Raw genomic sequence first — 15937 nt, forward strand, 5'->3', positions numbered from 1 at the left:
TGTTTCTTCCACAATTCTTGATGTAAACTGAGGATCACTCTACTAAAATTAATTATGACAGTGTTTCAGTTGGTGCAAATTTATGTGACTCTAGTGAATTCAACACATAGCTAAAGATCTTACCTCTTCGAGCTTTCTCATCCCTGAAGGTTCTACTCTTCTTTGCTGAATGCTTGTTCTTTAATAGCAGCTAAGAGTAGGAGTGATAATGACTAAGACTGACCCTTTGATGATGCACCATGCAGTTCTATTTCAGGAAGAGAAGACACTGGGTCTAGTGTGAGGTGTCCCTGTCCATGGCAGGGGGTTAGAACTGGATGATCTTTGAGGTCTCTTCCAACCCTGACAATTCTGTGAAACCTACAGATTCAGATAGGGTGTCTTATGAATTACTGCTGTGTGAATATTGGGCCACAGAGCTACCCAAACAGATGGAGGTAAGTGTGGGAAGAAGCCAGGAGGAAAGCACAGTGCACATTTGTCTTTTTCCCTGAGAGTCCTGCCATCAATGCTTGTGAGCTGTTCATACACTTGTCTATACAGAGACTGTGTCTGGTTAGTCAAAAAAGCACTGTCAAGAATCATGTACACAAGTTAACATGAGATTTTTACTAGGAACATCAAGTAAAAAAAGGAGTTTTCCTCTTGGCTGTGAACAGCGAAACAGTGCTTTGCACCAGGCTGATAAAATCACACTTGCTCTTAATTTCACAGAGGGAGCACAAGATCTCAGTAAGATTGTTTTAACTTCTCAAGCCATTTGATTGCTCCTAACATGATTCTGATGCTGTGACACAATATCATCTCCTTCCAAAAAGTACAACTGAAGGGAAGAAAGTGGCAGTTATGCTGTTGCCAAGGCAGGTCTGTTGAAAGTGGTTACCAGCCATCCTTCAAGGTGTTCTATATCCTACCAGGGTGTCTGCCCCCTCCCTGGGTCAGGTGATCGGCTTCTTGGGTGCTCCCTTTCTACTTTTTTTGGCTATGAAACAACAACACTTGAAATATCCACAATTTTCTAGACCCTCATTATATGTTTTCCAGAGATCTCAGCTGACAGTGCTCTCGTGTAATAGCCATCCAAATACCTCACCTGCCTTCCAGCTACATCCTCCTTCTGACCCCTGATGGATACATGAGTGAAAAGTCAGCTACACTCAGGCTAAGTCTGTCAAATGGTGGAAAGTGTTCAGGTTCATCCTCCTGCTCTGTTTTGCAGAAAAAGGAAGAATTGCTGCTAGATTAATCCTACATATGATAAAAGGTCTCTGGTGAATAAACAGATTTCTTTCTCTCTTAAAGACAGCTTTTCACATTCTCAGTGCTGTCTCCATTAGAAGCTTCAGTTTCCTGTGACCCTGCATTGTGTTGATCCAACTCTTGCTGTCTCTTGTTTACTTAACTTCTGCTTTGTTTGCAAGAGCGTTAATAATTTTATCTGCTGTTCTGGCTGACAACCACATATTAAGCAGTTTTCCATTGCAATACAAGTCTCTCTGTCTCTGAATGCTGGCAAGTCTTAGGTGTTTTCTTGGCTTTTAGTCAAGTAAAAAAGGCGTTCTTTACTAGCTGAATTTAAAACATTTTCTCGGCTTCCTCTTAATAAGTGTGACAGTCAATACCAGGAGTTTTTGATAATGGCATAGAATTAAAACTCTTGCTAGAAAAGAACCATATACTGAGCTGGTACAAATGGAAATAATTCACATTATGCAGTTTCTCATCTTCTTTAATCAGTAATAGCAAGCAGAATTCATATGTCACTTCAGCTAATGATAGTTGGGTTAACTATTTTTCCTATGAAGAGCGTGCTGTTTGTGTCTCTATCAAAAATCAACATGAGGAAGGGATGATTGAATTCAATGGTTGGAGGAAGAGACATAGGCATTATTTCAGCAGCAGTTGCTGCTGCTGCCTCGGTACCTCTCTCATCAACATCTAGAGAAGCCTTATGAACAACCTAGGAAAAAGAAAAAGAGAGTCATTCTGGGCAAACGGCAACCACCTGAGAGATGAAATAGAGCCCTTTTAAAGCAGCCCTGCTTTGGAGAATCCACTGAGAAGTGAGTAGAGATAAGAGAGATGTAAACCGTATTGTAGTCATGGCTGTTTTAAATGAGGGCCAGGACAGAGCTACAGAAATCTCCTAAAAATCTCTGTCCCAAGTATTGGATGGAGGCTTCACTTTGGATGATTTTGTCTGCAACTCTGAAACTGAGTCTCCAGGTTGGGAGAACATGCTGTGGTGGAGGGGAGTGGCTCCCCTTGAGGAGCTGGGATTTGATGTTCCTCATCACAGTCTTGGAAAAAAACCCAGACATGCAGCAAACTAATCTGATCTCTGCTGTCAGCCAGGGCCAAACTCCTTGTACAAACTTGCAGGCTGAAGCCAAGCTGAGGTCAGCTGCAAGCCAGATGGAAGGCTGGAGCTCTATGTAGCTGATATTTCTGGATGCTATGACAGAGGGATTTTTCTTCATGCTCATGAAAAAAAGGAGAGGGTCAGCAAACGTGGACTTACTTTAGAAACCTTCAGGTCTGGAGTGCCGGTGATGCCAGAGAGATCTGCCTGGTCGGTGAACACATCCACAATTCCCATCTTGCTAAGGGTGTTTGTTATTTCATAGCTCCCAGAAATAGAAAATTTGGGGAAGTAGAGCCTCACCATCCTGTTAGGTAGAAATGAAACACGGAATGTAGTGAGAAAGATTTTTCATGGAGGTAAATGATGGTGGGAAAGCAGTGTAATTCCAGAGTGTCAAACCCCAAGGGGTTGGACCCTGAGTGTACAATGAGCACTAATTCAATTGCTGATTCTTCTCATGGTAATATAGTCACTGCCCTTCATCACTGTCATCATCACAATAAAAATAGCATTTATCTATTTTTTTGATGTGGCAAATCTGAGAACACTCTGCAAAGGAGGACAGTAATGAGGAAGCCTATTTGCAACCAGAGCAGATGAGGTGTGGAGGTGACATCACCTGTCACTCAAGCAGGTGAAGACCTTCACCTGCAGTGGGGCAAGTGCCTGCTTGGGACAAGTGTGGCAAATGCCAGCACTTTAAAGCAAAGCAGTGGTTTTGGCATAACTGTGGCTATTGGCATGGCTTCAGGGAAGGTCCGTGTCCCAAAGATGCCTGCATCATTGGACACCCTATCTGCTAACTGACTTCCTTCCACAGGCTGGCCGTGATTGAGTTTGCCTCTGACTGTGAGCTATCTGTAGGCAGGTCCTGCTTGCCAGGCTTTCTGTTGGATTTCTCTTCATGCTGTGAAGGGTCCTTGGAGCCTTCAAATCACTTACTACAATGATTACTTCTTAGGCAGCTCAAGTCTTTTGCTGTCTCACTCAGGGAGAGCTTGGGTTGGATAGCAGAGCAGATAGGATTCAAACCCCACTTCTGTATCCTTTATGTGATGCTGCAAGAAGATGATGGCACCAAATGTATTAGCGCTGGCATCAACTTAATAATAGAACTGAAGTTGTTCTTTGTTTTTCACAGCCTCTCTCATGAAGAACATATTCCTGTGTTGATCTTGAAGGAATTTTCACCAAGAATTTGTTTAGATAAAGATTTTCCTGATTTTGCAGCTAAGAATTACATGGCTTTATTTTTCATATTTGAGGTATCATGTTATTAGCTCACATCCAGTTTGATACCCATTATGTTTTTATTAACCTTGCTGGCATTTCCATAATGATGCACCAAGAATCATGGTTGTGAACTGCACAGCTTTATTAGATGTGAATCAGGGCAGAGCATGGTAAACTAGGTGCATATTAACTTTGGTATTACTCATCTACTGGTGCTAAGATCTCTTCCCTCCCAGACAAACAAGGCTGTAAAATGTGTTCGCTGTTGCTAGTGTAATGGTAGGAGCTAACAGAACCTCATTATATTTTTATAGTTTCAAAACCAAAATGCCAGAAAATCAGGACACCCACAATTAATCACTAGCCTGTTCTAAAAACCACTGTGTGCTGCAAGGGTTCTTGTAAGGAAGATATTTGTGTAGGACATATTAGGTGTGCATGCATTACTGCAAACTGTTTAAGTTATGATTTGTTTAATGTTTAGACATATGTCTGAGTCATGGTGTGTCAGTGACAGATAAGAGGTAAAACACATTAGCTGAAACTTCAGTATAAGTGATTTGCCTTAGAATTGTCACCTTCCCCTTTGGTCAATGGACTGTTTTAGAAATGCCAGTCAAGACTTGCTATCTGGGACTCCTGAGAGCCCATCAGGATGGCATCTGCTCTCATGGGGTCATCAGTAAGTCACTCAGGCATCAATAAGAAAATAGTTAAATACAAACCAGCTGCAAGATTTTTACAGCTAGGGTGCACAAGTCAAAAATAACCCACTTAGTTCCCTGAAGCATCAAGTTCATAGTGTTTGCTTTCCCAAGAAAGACAAAAGACTGTAAATCTAGGTGCTGCTGCAGCTGACTGGCAGAAGATTACCTCTGGGAGAGATGGTCTGACCATTCCTGGATGATTTCCTTGACCAGAGTTTGCTCCAACTTCTTCATTCTCCCTTTCGCTGGCAGAACCAGAAATGCAGTAGCACTCCCATTGTAATGAAGCCGTACCACAGTGCATGACAGCTCCTCATCGAAATAGAAGTCAAATCTGCCTGTCTGGTACATCATAGGGACTTTCACAGTAGTTTCATCATCCACAAAGAACTCCCTTTCTTCTGTATGCTCTGGTTTAAAAGGCTTTTCCCAATTGCCTGATACAAAGGAGAATGCAACTGAATACCATACCATCATAAACTGAATTTTATAGAACTACTGATAATATCCACCTATTTCTCCATTTTTTTTAAAATTCAGAATTTTCAAACAGAATACTACAAATGTGTATCATGCTAGGACAAGAATCTTTTACCAGTACATAAGACTCCAATTTCACTTTTTTTTCCTCAGATGTCAGTAGTGAAGTAATTAGGCATTCTACTTTGTACTTATCACTGCTTTTCTGTTCAGGTGGTCCACGCGGCCTCTCTGCAAGTTATCATTTAAGGACTTACCTGATATCATCTATGTACCCACATACCATACACATTTAATTTGCAATTTGTAGATAAAATTAATGTCAGATTTCATGTCTGAGTGCTGAGGGTACGTCATCTAACCCACACCAGAAATTCACTGTTTCTGCTTTGTTCCTTAAAATGTCCTCCCCTGTTCATCACTAGTTTCTTCCATGTATAAATATGTTAGTGCATATACATAAGAGTCTTATAGAAGAAAAAAAAAAAGGAAATAAAAAAAGAGTGCATAGTAAATTAGGCCATTGAATCATGCTCACATTTAAAGAGAGGCATTAAAAAGGTTAGGTCATGCATGTGTCTCAACACCTTTGCTGAAAATTGGAAGAATATGGGGCAATGGGACTTAAGGCTAAACCTAGGAAAGCGAGCTCAGGCTGCCTGAGAGACTGCAGCTTGCAGCAGAGCTCCTATGACTACCACCAAGAGAATCAAGCCTGCATGACTGGATGCCTCTCCATGATGAGTGGCATCCTGCCACCTTTCTACTGCCTCCAGTATGACATTAGGAGCTCTTCTGGCACATCAAAGAGCTTTTGGAATTTTTCTGAGAGCAATTTCCAAATGAGGTAGATGACACTAGATCTGTTGAGAAGAATGAATAACAGGAACATGAATCCTAGAGACCTTACCTTTAAAGAAAACATAGCTAGCCAGAAGCATTACGGTCTGTGGATCCATGTCCTTGACCAAATTAGTAATTTTTCCATGTGTTTTTCTCTCTATATAATCATTGATCTGCTTCTCAGCCTCTGTGGGATTGCTAAAGTCAGTGGTGAAAGCCTCCAGCTGATACAGAGCTTCAGCATCATCTAAAAACTTTTTCAGAGGTTTCAGTTTCTCTGTTAAAAAGATGGCATTCCCCATGTTGAGCTGGACTCCATTCTCAGGATGACTCAGCATGTGGATGAGGTTGTGGAAGCCTTCGTGTATCTCTTTCTCTTGAATCTCTGTAAGGTTGAATGTGAGTCCTTCCAGGATTTGAGTCTGAGTGGTTGATCGAGCCCCTAGGGCCAGCATCGCAAATGCAGTGGAGATGCTTACAGGAGAGAAGAAAATGTTCCTATTAGGTGCCTCCAGTGTCACTTCTTTAAAAAACTGAAATGCAAAGTCAGCATTGTTTGGCACTAGTTTGAGGCAAGCAGTCGCTACACTTTCATGATGCATGTGATATTTAGGTTCCTTTGGATCGTGTCCATTGTGATAGCTGGGTGAGAGCTGACCACAGGTAACAGCATGAAGCCCAGCTAGTAGCACACTTATGTAGAATATGGTCTTCATCTTCATGTATTAAAATCCTATGGAAGAAAGGGGAAGTTATTAGGGAGGCAATTCAACTAATTAAGTAGAAATAGTTATTCTGTAATTCCTACCAAACACAAAATTTTAGCTCTTTTGTCCTCAGTCTCTGTGTTCTCCAGATATTATTTTCCCAGGCCTCCTGGCAAGTCTCCACCAACTCTTTCTGCCACCCTCACCCTAAATATCTGCAAAGGCAAAATTCAGCATGGATTAGCTGAATATGCAGCACCCTCAGCAGGTCAGAGAATGGAGCATAATCCATCAGAAAGCACACCATGGCTAATCACTGGAGGGCTGTGATACTACTTTGCTTTTGATATTAACAGTGTAAGATAATTCCTGGGAAGAACATCATAGAAGTTTGGATGTTTTGTAAGTAAAGTGAGAAAGAGGAAATTCACGCAAGTGGGCAGGAATCAATAGGTATACACAAACAGAATCTGAGCAAGCAGACATGAAGGAGATTTTTGAATAAGCTTTTGGTCAGATTGGTAAGGCACCCTGTTTTACAAGAGAGGACAAATCATGGCTGTTTTTTAGTAGCAAGTCAAATAGAAAGCCCTGTGTCTCCAAGGATAGGTTCTCCTTCAGTCTGAATAAAAATCATTTAAAGTTTTAAATAAGAACATGAAGTAATGTGTTTCCTCTTAACAGACAAACCAAACCATTGCAATGAGCTCCTTTTCAGCACAGCATAAGGTGTCAATTTCATTAACAAAAGCAGGGCCTTGTTTTTATCAGATGCTCTTCTGGTCAAAGGGCAATACATTTATCAACCTGTTACACTTGGCTGTGGTAGCTGCATTCCTTTGCAGTGCTGACACTCTGCACTGTATAAACACTTACAAAGGGACCTTGGAAATGTAGATATTAATGTTCCAGTGGGCCTCATTTCAGAGAAGGAACCTAGAGCAAAGAAATGGTAAGAGATTTGCAAAGGATTTTGGTTGATAATGAGCCAGATATGCTAAAACTTGAGCAAGGAGAGACACACTGAACTGATTGCTGCTTTCTGTTCTGGCGTGATTCAACTTGATAAGCTGTCATCAAAATGTGCTATGGTTATGGTCCTGCTTTCCCTATAACATCAGAGGGAGTGATTTGTATTAGTAAGTTGAATATCCAGTGTACAGTTAGACCTGCATAAGAACAAGAAAGCATTTTCAAGCTATAATAAAATATTCAGACATTTCTGTGTCTGACAAAAGTATTTCCAAAAAGCAGGTCTATGTGCAATAACACTGACAATGGAAGACCACAAGGGTTTGTGGTGAGAATATTTTCCATTATTGTGCACAATAATTTTCAATTATAGTTTGCCCTTCTCCCAGGGTGCTGGGTCACCTAATTTAAACTATACTATCACCTAGAAAGATTGGACCAGATGATCCTTGGTTTCCCTTTTAACCTAGTGTTCTAACATTAAATGATACTTAATGTATCTAGCTAATCATAAGAGCTCCAATTCTGAATATTTAAAACTGCTATCTGCAAGCCAGTGTGTTAGACTTTGAAAAGAAATCAACTCCCAAAGCAAAGCATCAGAGCTAAGCCTAATCTATTTCCACATATCCAGCAGGATGATTCAGAAGCTACCTCTGGATAAATTACTCACTGTGAACTATTTACTCAGTTGCAGTTACAATTTGTTAAGAATAACATGAATATCAAAGAATGAAACATTTAATTTGAAATGTAAGTTGCCACCTGTCCCCTATCTCATCACATTTAACATTTACTACAAAACCCAGGAATTAGATGGACTTTTTAATACACACATTGAACTGCCAATTTCTATTCATTTGGAATACAAAGTAGGACTCAAAATTATGGTAAATGGATATAGCATGATTATGCTGTAAGTGTTCTCTAAAATATTGGTTACATTTTCCTGAAGTTTTTCCTATCCTGACTTTTTTTTTTTTTTTTTTGCTCTGTGTGGTTATGATGTGTTTGAATTTTGTGGTTAATTTAAGTACTTTCATGAAATAAATTTCATTTTATTACAACTCTAAAATCACAGATAATTAAATACAATCTGAATCAGAGTCATCCATCTGTTACTCAGTACTGGCCAATCTCATCAGCCCTCACAAAAATCTTTACAATGGTTGATTTAAAAATTATAAGATTATGAAAGACTCAGCAGCTGCAGTTTGTAGAGGACTTTTTGGTTGTTTAAGCCTAGAAGATACAAGGGACCCACTCTGTTAGGCCCTTCTTTGAAATGTAAGGCAGTTTTATAATAGAATTTGCATCCTGTAAACCTTTAGAATATGACTGGGGATTGTTAGTTCATACTTGCTATTTACTGTTCCATTTGATGGTACTGTAGCTTCTAGGTTAGCAAGTGATAAGACAACAATAAGCTGATGAGACTCTTTCAGTATGAAGAAGAAGGTGCATATTTTCATATGGTCTTAATGGCTGAGGAATTCTACCAAGCATACTTGCTTATTATTTATTAAAAAACAAAGACCTGAGGACCTATGCTAAAAAGACATTAGGGAATTCCCATCTGAAGGGGCTAATTTTGCAGAAAGTTTCCTGTTTTAAGCTCTTTACTTGTATAAACTCTAGAAAAAGCGTTTGTCCAGAAACATGGGAGTAGGAAAGCTCTTCAATTCTGCTTCCAAATCTACAGTGAATAGTGGAACAGCCTGGAAGGAAACCCATCTAACTCTCTGTATTTTCTTCTCTTTGTCTATCTTAAGCAATGACAATATACCTGTAATATTCAAGAGAAGATTGCTTTCATGAAGAATTATCAATCAAATCACACGCTGGCACAAAAGCATGCTGACACCTGGAGAACAGTGTTCCTTTAAGCAATTTACCTGTAATAGACTTGATTATTATACTTGTTGAATATATTACCTCTTCCTTATCCTTATCACACAGTCTTCCCTACCATGCAACCCAGAATGGCGGTATTTATTTTGGACAGTATATCCTAGAAAGAAAGTGGAAAAATCTATGATTAGCTGAAGTTACCCTAGAATAATACCACCAGAAAGCCTAGAAGTGGACTGAATGAAGTTTTCTGACTGACAGAACTTGATTCTTTGTATATCCTAATTTGTATATAGCTAATTTGTTCACTTTAGGGATGATTTTCATCTCCATGATAGTGGAGACACTATTCTGAAGACAATTTTCTGCCTTTAGAGTCCCATGTAATATTTCAGGAGATGAATATTCATCTCCTGCTACCTCCATAAGGGGTCCTCATTAATAATCTCATTTCAGACAACATGAAAATTTGCACTGCTCAGAAATACATGCAGGCACAAAATAGCAAAGCTGTTTGCTCACCAGATGGTGCTGCTTCCCTCTTGATTGCTATATAAAAAAAAAAAAAAAACACAAAACAAAACCAAAACCACCAAAACCCCCCAAAAAACACCTGTGTGTGAGAAACTGACCTCAGAAACCTACTGTCCAGGACTGTCATAGGAGCACCACAAACTCAGGTATGCTTTCCTGTCTGGCCAGGAAGTTCTTTGCATACCTTAGAGTACACACTTGGACAAGCTCAAGGTTTTTTCCAGACTGACAACGTACTTCTCTTACAATTTGGAGTTTTGATGCTTCTGTGGCTGAGGCCCCTGAGAAGGTTGCAAGTACAAGCCAAACATATTGGATGCTGCAGAGAAGCCAACCACTGTAATGATTTTGTTAAAAGTAATTCCTTTTGTAGTAGAAACTTGGAAGATAGTCTAAACTATCCTTTAGAAACGTATGAGGCTATTCACAGAGTTGTTCCAAGTGTCATCTATTTTCTGTAAGACAGCTTAGAACTGGAGACCTCACCTAGGAGGTGCACCCTCCAAGGGTGGCATCACCCACTTCTAGGTCTCCTTTTACCTGGAAAACAGGTAAACATGAGCTCTCACTCTTCTACTAGGTAGGCCATCATCAGTATTCACTGTTGAACATGAGTTACTTACGGCATATACTCGGGGATAAAGCATCACTGAGGCCAAAGGATAAAATAAGATAAGAAAGTGAAGTGGTTAGGGCAATCAGGTGGAACAGAGATTTTCTTCTCTCTGCAAAGCAGCAGCAGTCCCAAGAATAGATTAAACCATGTTCCCAGTTCCTACTTTCCAGTATGTACCTGACCACTGCCCAGTCTCTGGCTCCAAGAACATTGCCTCACTGTGATCTTAGCTCCCCTGAGCATGTGTAGAACACCATTTTCACTCCTCTCTCAATGATCCTGTAATCTGATGACTAAAGAATTAAGGAGATGTTTTATCTAAAAGGGAAGCAGACCTTAGATATCTCATTCCCTTGAATATGAAACCCTGCAGAATGAGTTGAAAAAAATCAGCCATATATTTAAAATGAGCTCTAAGCACCCATCCTTAGGCTTTTAATGGAGCAGAGCCTATTTCCTCAACAGGATGAACATCTTGGAAAAGCTCCAATTTTAGATGCTTAGAACTTCCTGGCTCCAGAGACAACCTTGTTTCCCTGCAGTTCTGTGAGACACCCCACTCTGTCCTTTAGATTCTTACTAGATTCCTGCCAGCCACCTGACAATATGCAGGAACTCCATGCCTAAATTGTGATGCCTATGTCCTCTATATACAGCTGACAACATGAAAGCCTTTTTATCACTGGAACATTTGTTAAGACAGAATTCAATTTCAGTTGCACAGAATTCAATATTTGTTCCCTAGGAAAAGCTTGAAATCATTTGTATGCAACAAGAAGACACGCTCTGGAAGCCACTATAAGAAACAAAAATCCCACTACTTACAGCAGCTTCCCAGGATCCTGCTGTCTTCACTAGGACTACCCTGCAGCTCCCTCTCTTATTTATACAGTTAAATAGCATTATGAAAGCAAAGTGTCCTCTAGAAAACATTAACCAGGGCAGACAAGCATTATTACTTCAGGAACGTTGCAATGTAAACAGTGAAGACAATTTTTTGGGGGAGGCACCTGACTTTGGCTGTATATGAACAGCCAAACCCTGTCTTTGGTTATAACAGTCATAAGAGTACTCCTGCATTTCTGCAGATCCTCCTGCTGGTAATTCAGCTCCTCACGCTAGCAAATACTTCATATGCATCATTAACTTCTGTAAACTGCATGGATTCACACAGTAGAAGTACTGAAGTGAGTAAAATTACACACATACATAATACTACACAAGAGCCTAAAGAAAAGACAGCTGAAGAATGCTGCAGCCAGATCCCATCTCTGTATTTTGACAGAGGTTTTTTTTCCTCTACAACCGCTTTTAATGGCTTTTATTTAGCGTATTTGGTTATAAATGATCCACTGTATTTTAATTATCTACATTGCCATTAATAAGGGCAATTTCTGGGGACATCACTGGTAAACTTTAAATTAAAGCAGTAGTACTGATGTTTGTGGTGGCTGAGAGTTGCTCTAGGGATGGTAACATGATGGCAGAGATGGGCACTTAGAGGTTTATGGTACCCAGCATGCCTCAGCTGGACTGTCATCACCTGGTACCTCACGCAGCAATGCACTGAAGGACAAAATGTTGCCCTGTATTCCACGTATGTAGGGCTGGCACTGCCAAAATGCAGGCAAGGAGGTGTGAGGATGGGATAACACATGCTTTCCAAAAAGGTGGACCCATGTGATCGGGCCTCCTGTGTTTTATGTGATCCCTCCTTAAAGCCAAACTCCATGCCGGAGGCTGTGCTCCAGCAGCACTCACGAAGGGGCTCTACTAATGTGTGTATGGACTAGAAAAAGGTCACAAAAGTCATTGCCAAGTTGAACACTTTCCACTCAGGAGGAGCAGCCCCTTGTGAGGCACAAGTTTGCAAGAGAAAAAGCGCTGTGTTTCACAGAAAGAGAATAATTTAGTTTAGAAAAGACCTTTAAGATCACTCAGGCCAACTGTAAATATATGTGGCAGTTTAGGCTGGGTGCCCCCTGCCACTGCTGCATGAGATACACCTCTGGTGTCCTGGGTGCCCACCCACAGGGGTGGACACAGGAAACAACGTATTTCTACCCATAAGTCCTGCACCCTATAAGGCCATCTGCAAAGTCATTCTCTTGCTCTTTCTTCCCTCTCTGCTCCCATGGGAGATGTCCTCTCTTATCGGGTAATGCTGGGGGAGTATCCTCAAGGCCTCTTAGGCCTGTCTAGGCCTAATGCCAGGAGGAGAATGGAGGGGGGGGCAGTCTCAGACCTGGCCAGCCTGAGACTTGCCTAGCAGCGGGAGGGGGAAGAAAGAGCCCTGGGGGGGTTTGGGTTTACCCTCAGGTGGGAAGAAGGGAAGGATTGGGAAGCTCTGGGAATTATGTAACGGGCTCCGTACGTTTTGGGATACTCTTTGCCACTATGCTTTGTAGTTTGTAGTTCTCTGTAGCTTCACCAATTGCTTTTCCGTTTAAACTTTCCATCACTCTCCAATCCGTTTGTGTGAGTCTCATTCTTTTGTCCCTTTCGGGGCAAGAGAGGATCTGTGTCTGGCCCCAAACCAGCACAATATAACACTGCCACAACTAAACCGTGTGCCTAAGCACCACATCTACATATCTTTTCAATACCTCCAGGGATGATGACCCAACCACTTTTCTGGGCAGCCTCTTCCAGTGCTTGATAACCCTTTTGGTGAAGAAATTCTTCCTAATATCCAATCTAAACCTCCCCTGGTGCAACTCAAGGCCATTTCCTCTTGTCTTGTCACTTATTACTTGGGAGAAATATACCCACCTTGTTGCAACCTCCTTTCATGTAGTTGGTGAAAACTGAGAATGTCTCTTCTGAACCTCTTTTTCTCCAGAAAAATACTACCCATTTCCCTCAGCTGCTTCTCCTAAGACTTGTGCTCTCAACCCTTCACCAGCTTCTTTGTCCTTTGGACATGCTCCAGCACTGCAATGTCCTTCTTGTAGTAAAAATGTCTTTTATAGTAGTGTATTTTAAGAGAAGAAACTCTCAGAAAGAAAAGTTTTACACCAGTAGGATAATTATTTTGGTGGGAGCAAATGGAAGAATTAATTTTCCTCTGTTTTCCAGCAGGTATATTTGCACATATGAAATTACCAGTAGGTACAGCTTGGAGGGTTATATGGATGCAGGGCTTCTGCAAAGCCTTTCATTCCTGACTCCTTTTCTCTTTTTCTTCTGTGGGTGTCTTTCACCTGTGCAAAGGTAAGCAGAGCACTTCAGTGTAAATTTTGACCCAGGCTTCTAGAATATGTGTTTGAATTGTTTCCCAGCTGGTAAAACATGCATCCTGTTTCTCTTTCAGGTAACAAATGAAAAAAGTCTCTAAAGTTACAGAGCTTTACCTAGAACATGTGCAGGCTCAAGATGAATATGTATGCCAAGAGGTGAATGATAACACAATTAAAGGAAAAAGGTGCAGCTATGAGCAAAGTTACTGAGAAAAGTAAAGAAAAAACAACTGACTTGATGTCATTTAAGAGCAATTTAGTCTTGTACTTGAAAGGGTACTTGAAAGTTTTTCTTGTTCTTGTTTTTATTATTGTTATTACTATTGCTATTGAAAGATCTTATGGAATCATAGAACTGTTTTGATTGGAAAAGTCGACCTAACATCACCATGACCATTAAAACATGTCACAAAGTGACTCCATCACCTTCCTGGGCAGCCCATTCCAATGCCTAACCACTCATAAAATAAAGAATTTTTTCTTCATATCCAATCCTAATAATATTATTTCATTTTCAGTAAGTTGGCAACATTAATAAGAGTTATCCAGCACAAATTCCCTTGGAAACAGGTTGGCTGTATTCCAAACTTAATGAATTATTTAAATTAGAAGAGCTGCAGGCTTGCTTCTCTGTTAGAGTAATGCTTTCCACTTTAAATATTTAATTAATTACCCTGAAAGCCATTTTAAAAGGCAATGGCTGTTGTCGTTCTGATGGTGCCCTCTGGAGTACAAAGAGCATGAGTCCCACCTTCAATAATGCTGAGATTAAATGACACTCTGGAGCTGGGGAAGGCAGCATCTTTTTCTCCACTGCCAGGCCGTGTTTAGCTTTATCTCTTGCTGTGTTTCAAAGGGAAATGCACTCGTGGTTACATGAACAGGTCAACAGTGACTTGCTGTAACAAGTTAACCACAGCGCCAATAAAGATCAGCTACGACTATGTCAAGTGTCTGCTCCAGTCATTGCAAGTGAAGGTATGGGAGACCTTCACCTTGAAGTTGCTTCTTCCTTGATTTTGTGCTGTATTCAGGTCTCACTCCCTGTCAGCCTCACAAAATAGGTCTGGGCTCACTCCAAGGGGGAGTGTTTCAGTCAGACATTAATTCTCACCTCAATGAGGGGATGCACACATAGTACTGACCCCAAGTCACTGCAATGAGTCTCTACCCTTGCTTTCACTCTGGCATCAGTTTCTTTCTTCAGTGCAGTTACCCCCTTGGGTCCCAAGGATACTCTTACTTTCAATTGCTTCCAAAACCTTGGCTTTAAGTCTGCTTCCTCCTGTACAGTGGCTGTGGTTTAATGGTTACTTTAACCTGACAAAAGTACAGGATGCTACTGCCAGAGGTGTCTCACTTTCCTGCGTCCTTGCCATGTCTCTCCAGGACAGCCAAGTGGCTAGAGCCCAGGACAAGCAGGAACAGGCTGGGAGAACAGGGCTGGTTCAACCTGGAGAAGCGAAGGCAAAATGGGAGGTTGTACCTGCTATCCTGCCCTGTGTAACAGGGTACATTAAAGAGGGAAGATGCAGACAGAGGTACACAGTGGTAGTGTGCAAGGCAGGGTTGCAAGCTGCAGCAGGGTAAATGCAAGTAAGGTGTAAGGAAAGTAATGTTGAAAAAGGGGTGAAGACCAAGGGCAGGTCACTGTGTAAGGCCATGAAATTGCTGTCCTTGGAGGCATCCTAAACCTGACTGGACATGGCCCTGAGCAGCCTGAGCTAGATTTCAGGCTGGTGCTGCTGTGAGCAGGTCATATGATTGAAAGACTTCCAGAGATGCCTTCCAACCTAAAGTATTCAACTTTTCTAATAAAAATGATTGTGAAACCATGTTCTAAGGAGTCTCTGTCTTCATTTACACTTTTGTACCTCACTCTGAATAGAAACATCGCTCTACTTCTCACTGTATGACTGCAGAGACTTTTCCCTGAAACACTCAGTACCCTTGGAAGGTGTCATCTCCCTTGTCCTCTGGGCATTCCCCAGCAGAGCCAGCACAAGGCAAGAAGATGGACTCCCTCCTGGCTGCCCAGACACAGGCTCTGACAGAGCACAGCACACAATATGCATACTGGGAACAAACAAATCTGGTGGACCATCTGCTGTGCTCCCAGCATGACACAGCCATGGCAGGCAGCACACACTCCTCCATGATGCTGCCTGGGCTCAGGCTTGCAGAATTGTGCATGACTGTGCTTTTCTCCTCGGAGACTTTGAAAGTTTCCAGTAACGTCAATGATTTTAGTAGAGATCCATGTAGCTGTCTTGATTTCTTTAGATCTGCCTGTAATTAAGACATGCTAATAACAGGGTTTTTAAAAGTCTGTATGGGAGGGGTGAAAGAAAATGGTGAACCTTGGAATAGGCTGGAACGGGCTATTTCAA

At 41.3% G+C, this 15937-nt stretch overlaps 1 protein-coding gene across 1 annotated transcript; it reads right to left on the reverse strand.

Moving 5' to 3' along the window:
• Positions 1-1765: 1765 nt before the first annotated feature.
• Positions 1766-6344, reverse strand: LOC128981692 (alpha-1-antiproteinase 2-like). Its single transcript, XM_054400621.1, has 4 exons — positions 5696-6344; positions 4472-4742; positions 2522-2669; positions 1766-1960 (listed from the first exon to the last, which is right to left on the reverse strand). The coding sequence occupies exons 1-4, from the start codon at positions 6342-6344 to the stop codon at positions 1766-1768; spliced, it is 1263 nt and encodes a 420-aa protein (XP_054256596.1).
• Between the last annotated feature and the right edge of the window lie 9593 nt (positions 6345-15937).

Source organism: Indicator indicator, chromosome 4 (genome assembly GCF_027791375.1).
Source record: "Indicator indicator isolate 239-I01 chromosome 4, UM_Iind_1.1, whole genome shotgun sequence".
Lineage (NCBI taxonomy): Eukaryota > Metazoa > Chordata > Aves > Piciformes > Indicatoridae > Indicator > Indicator indicator.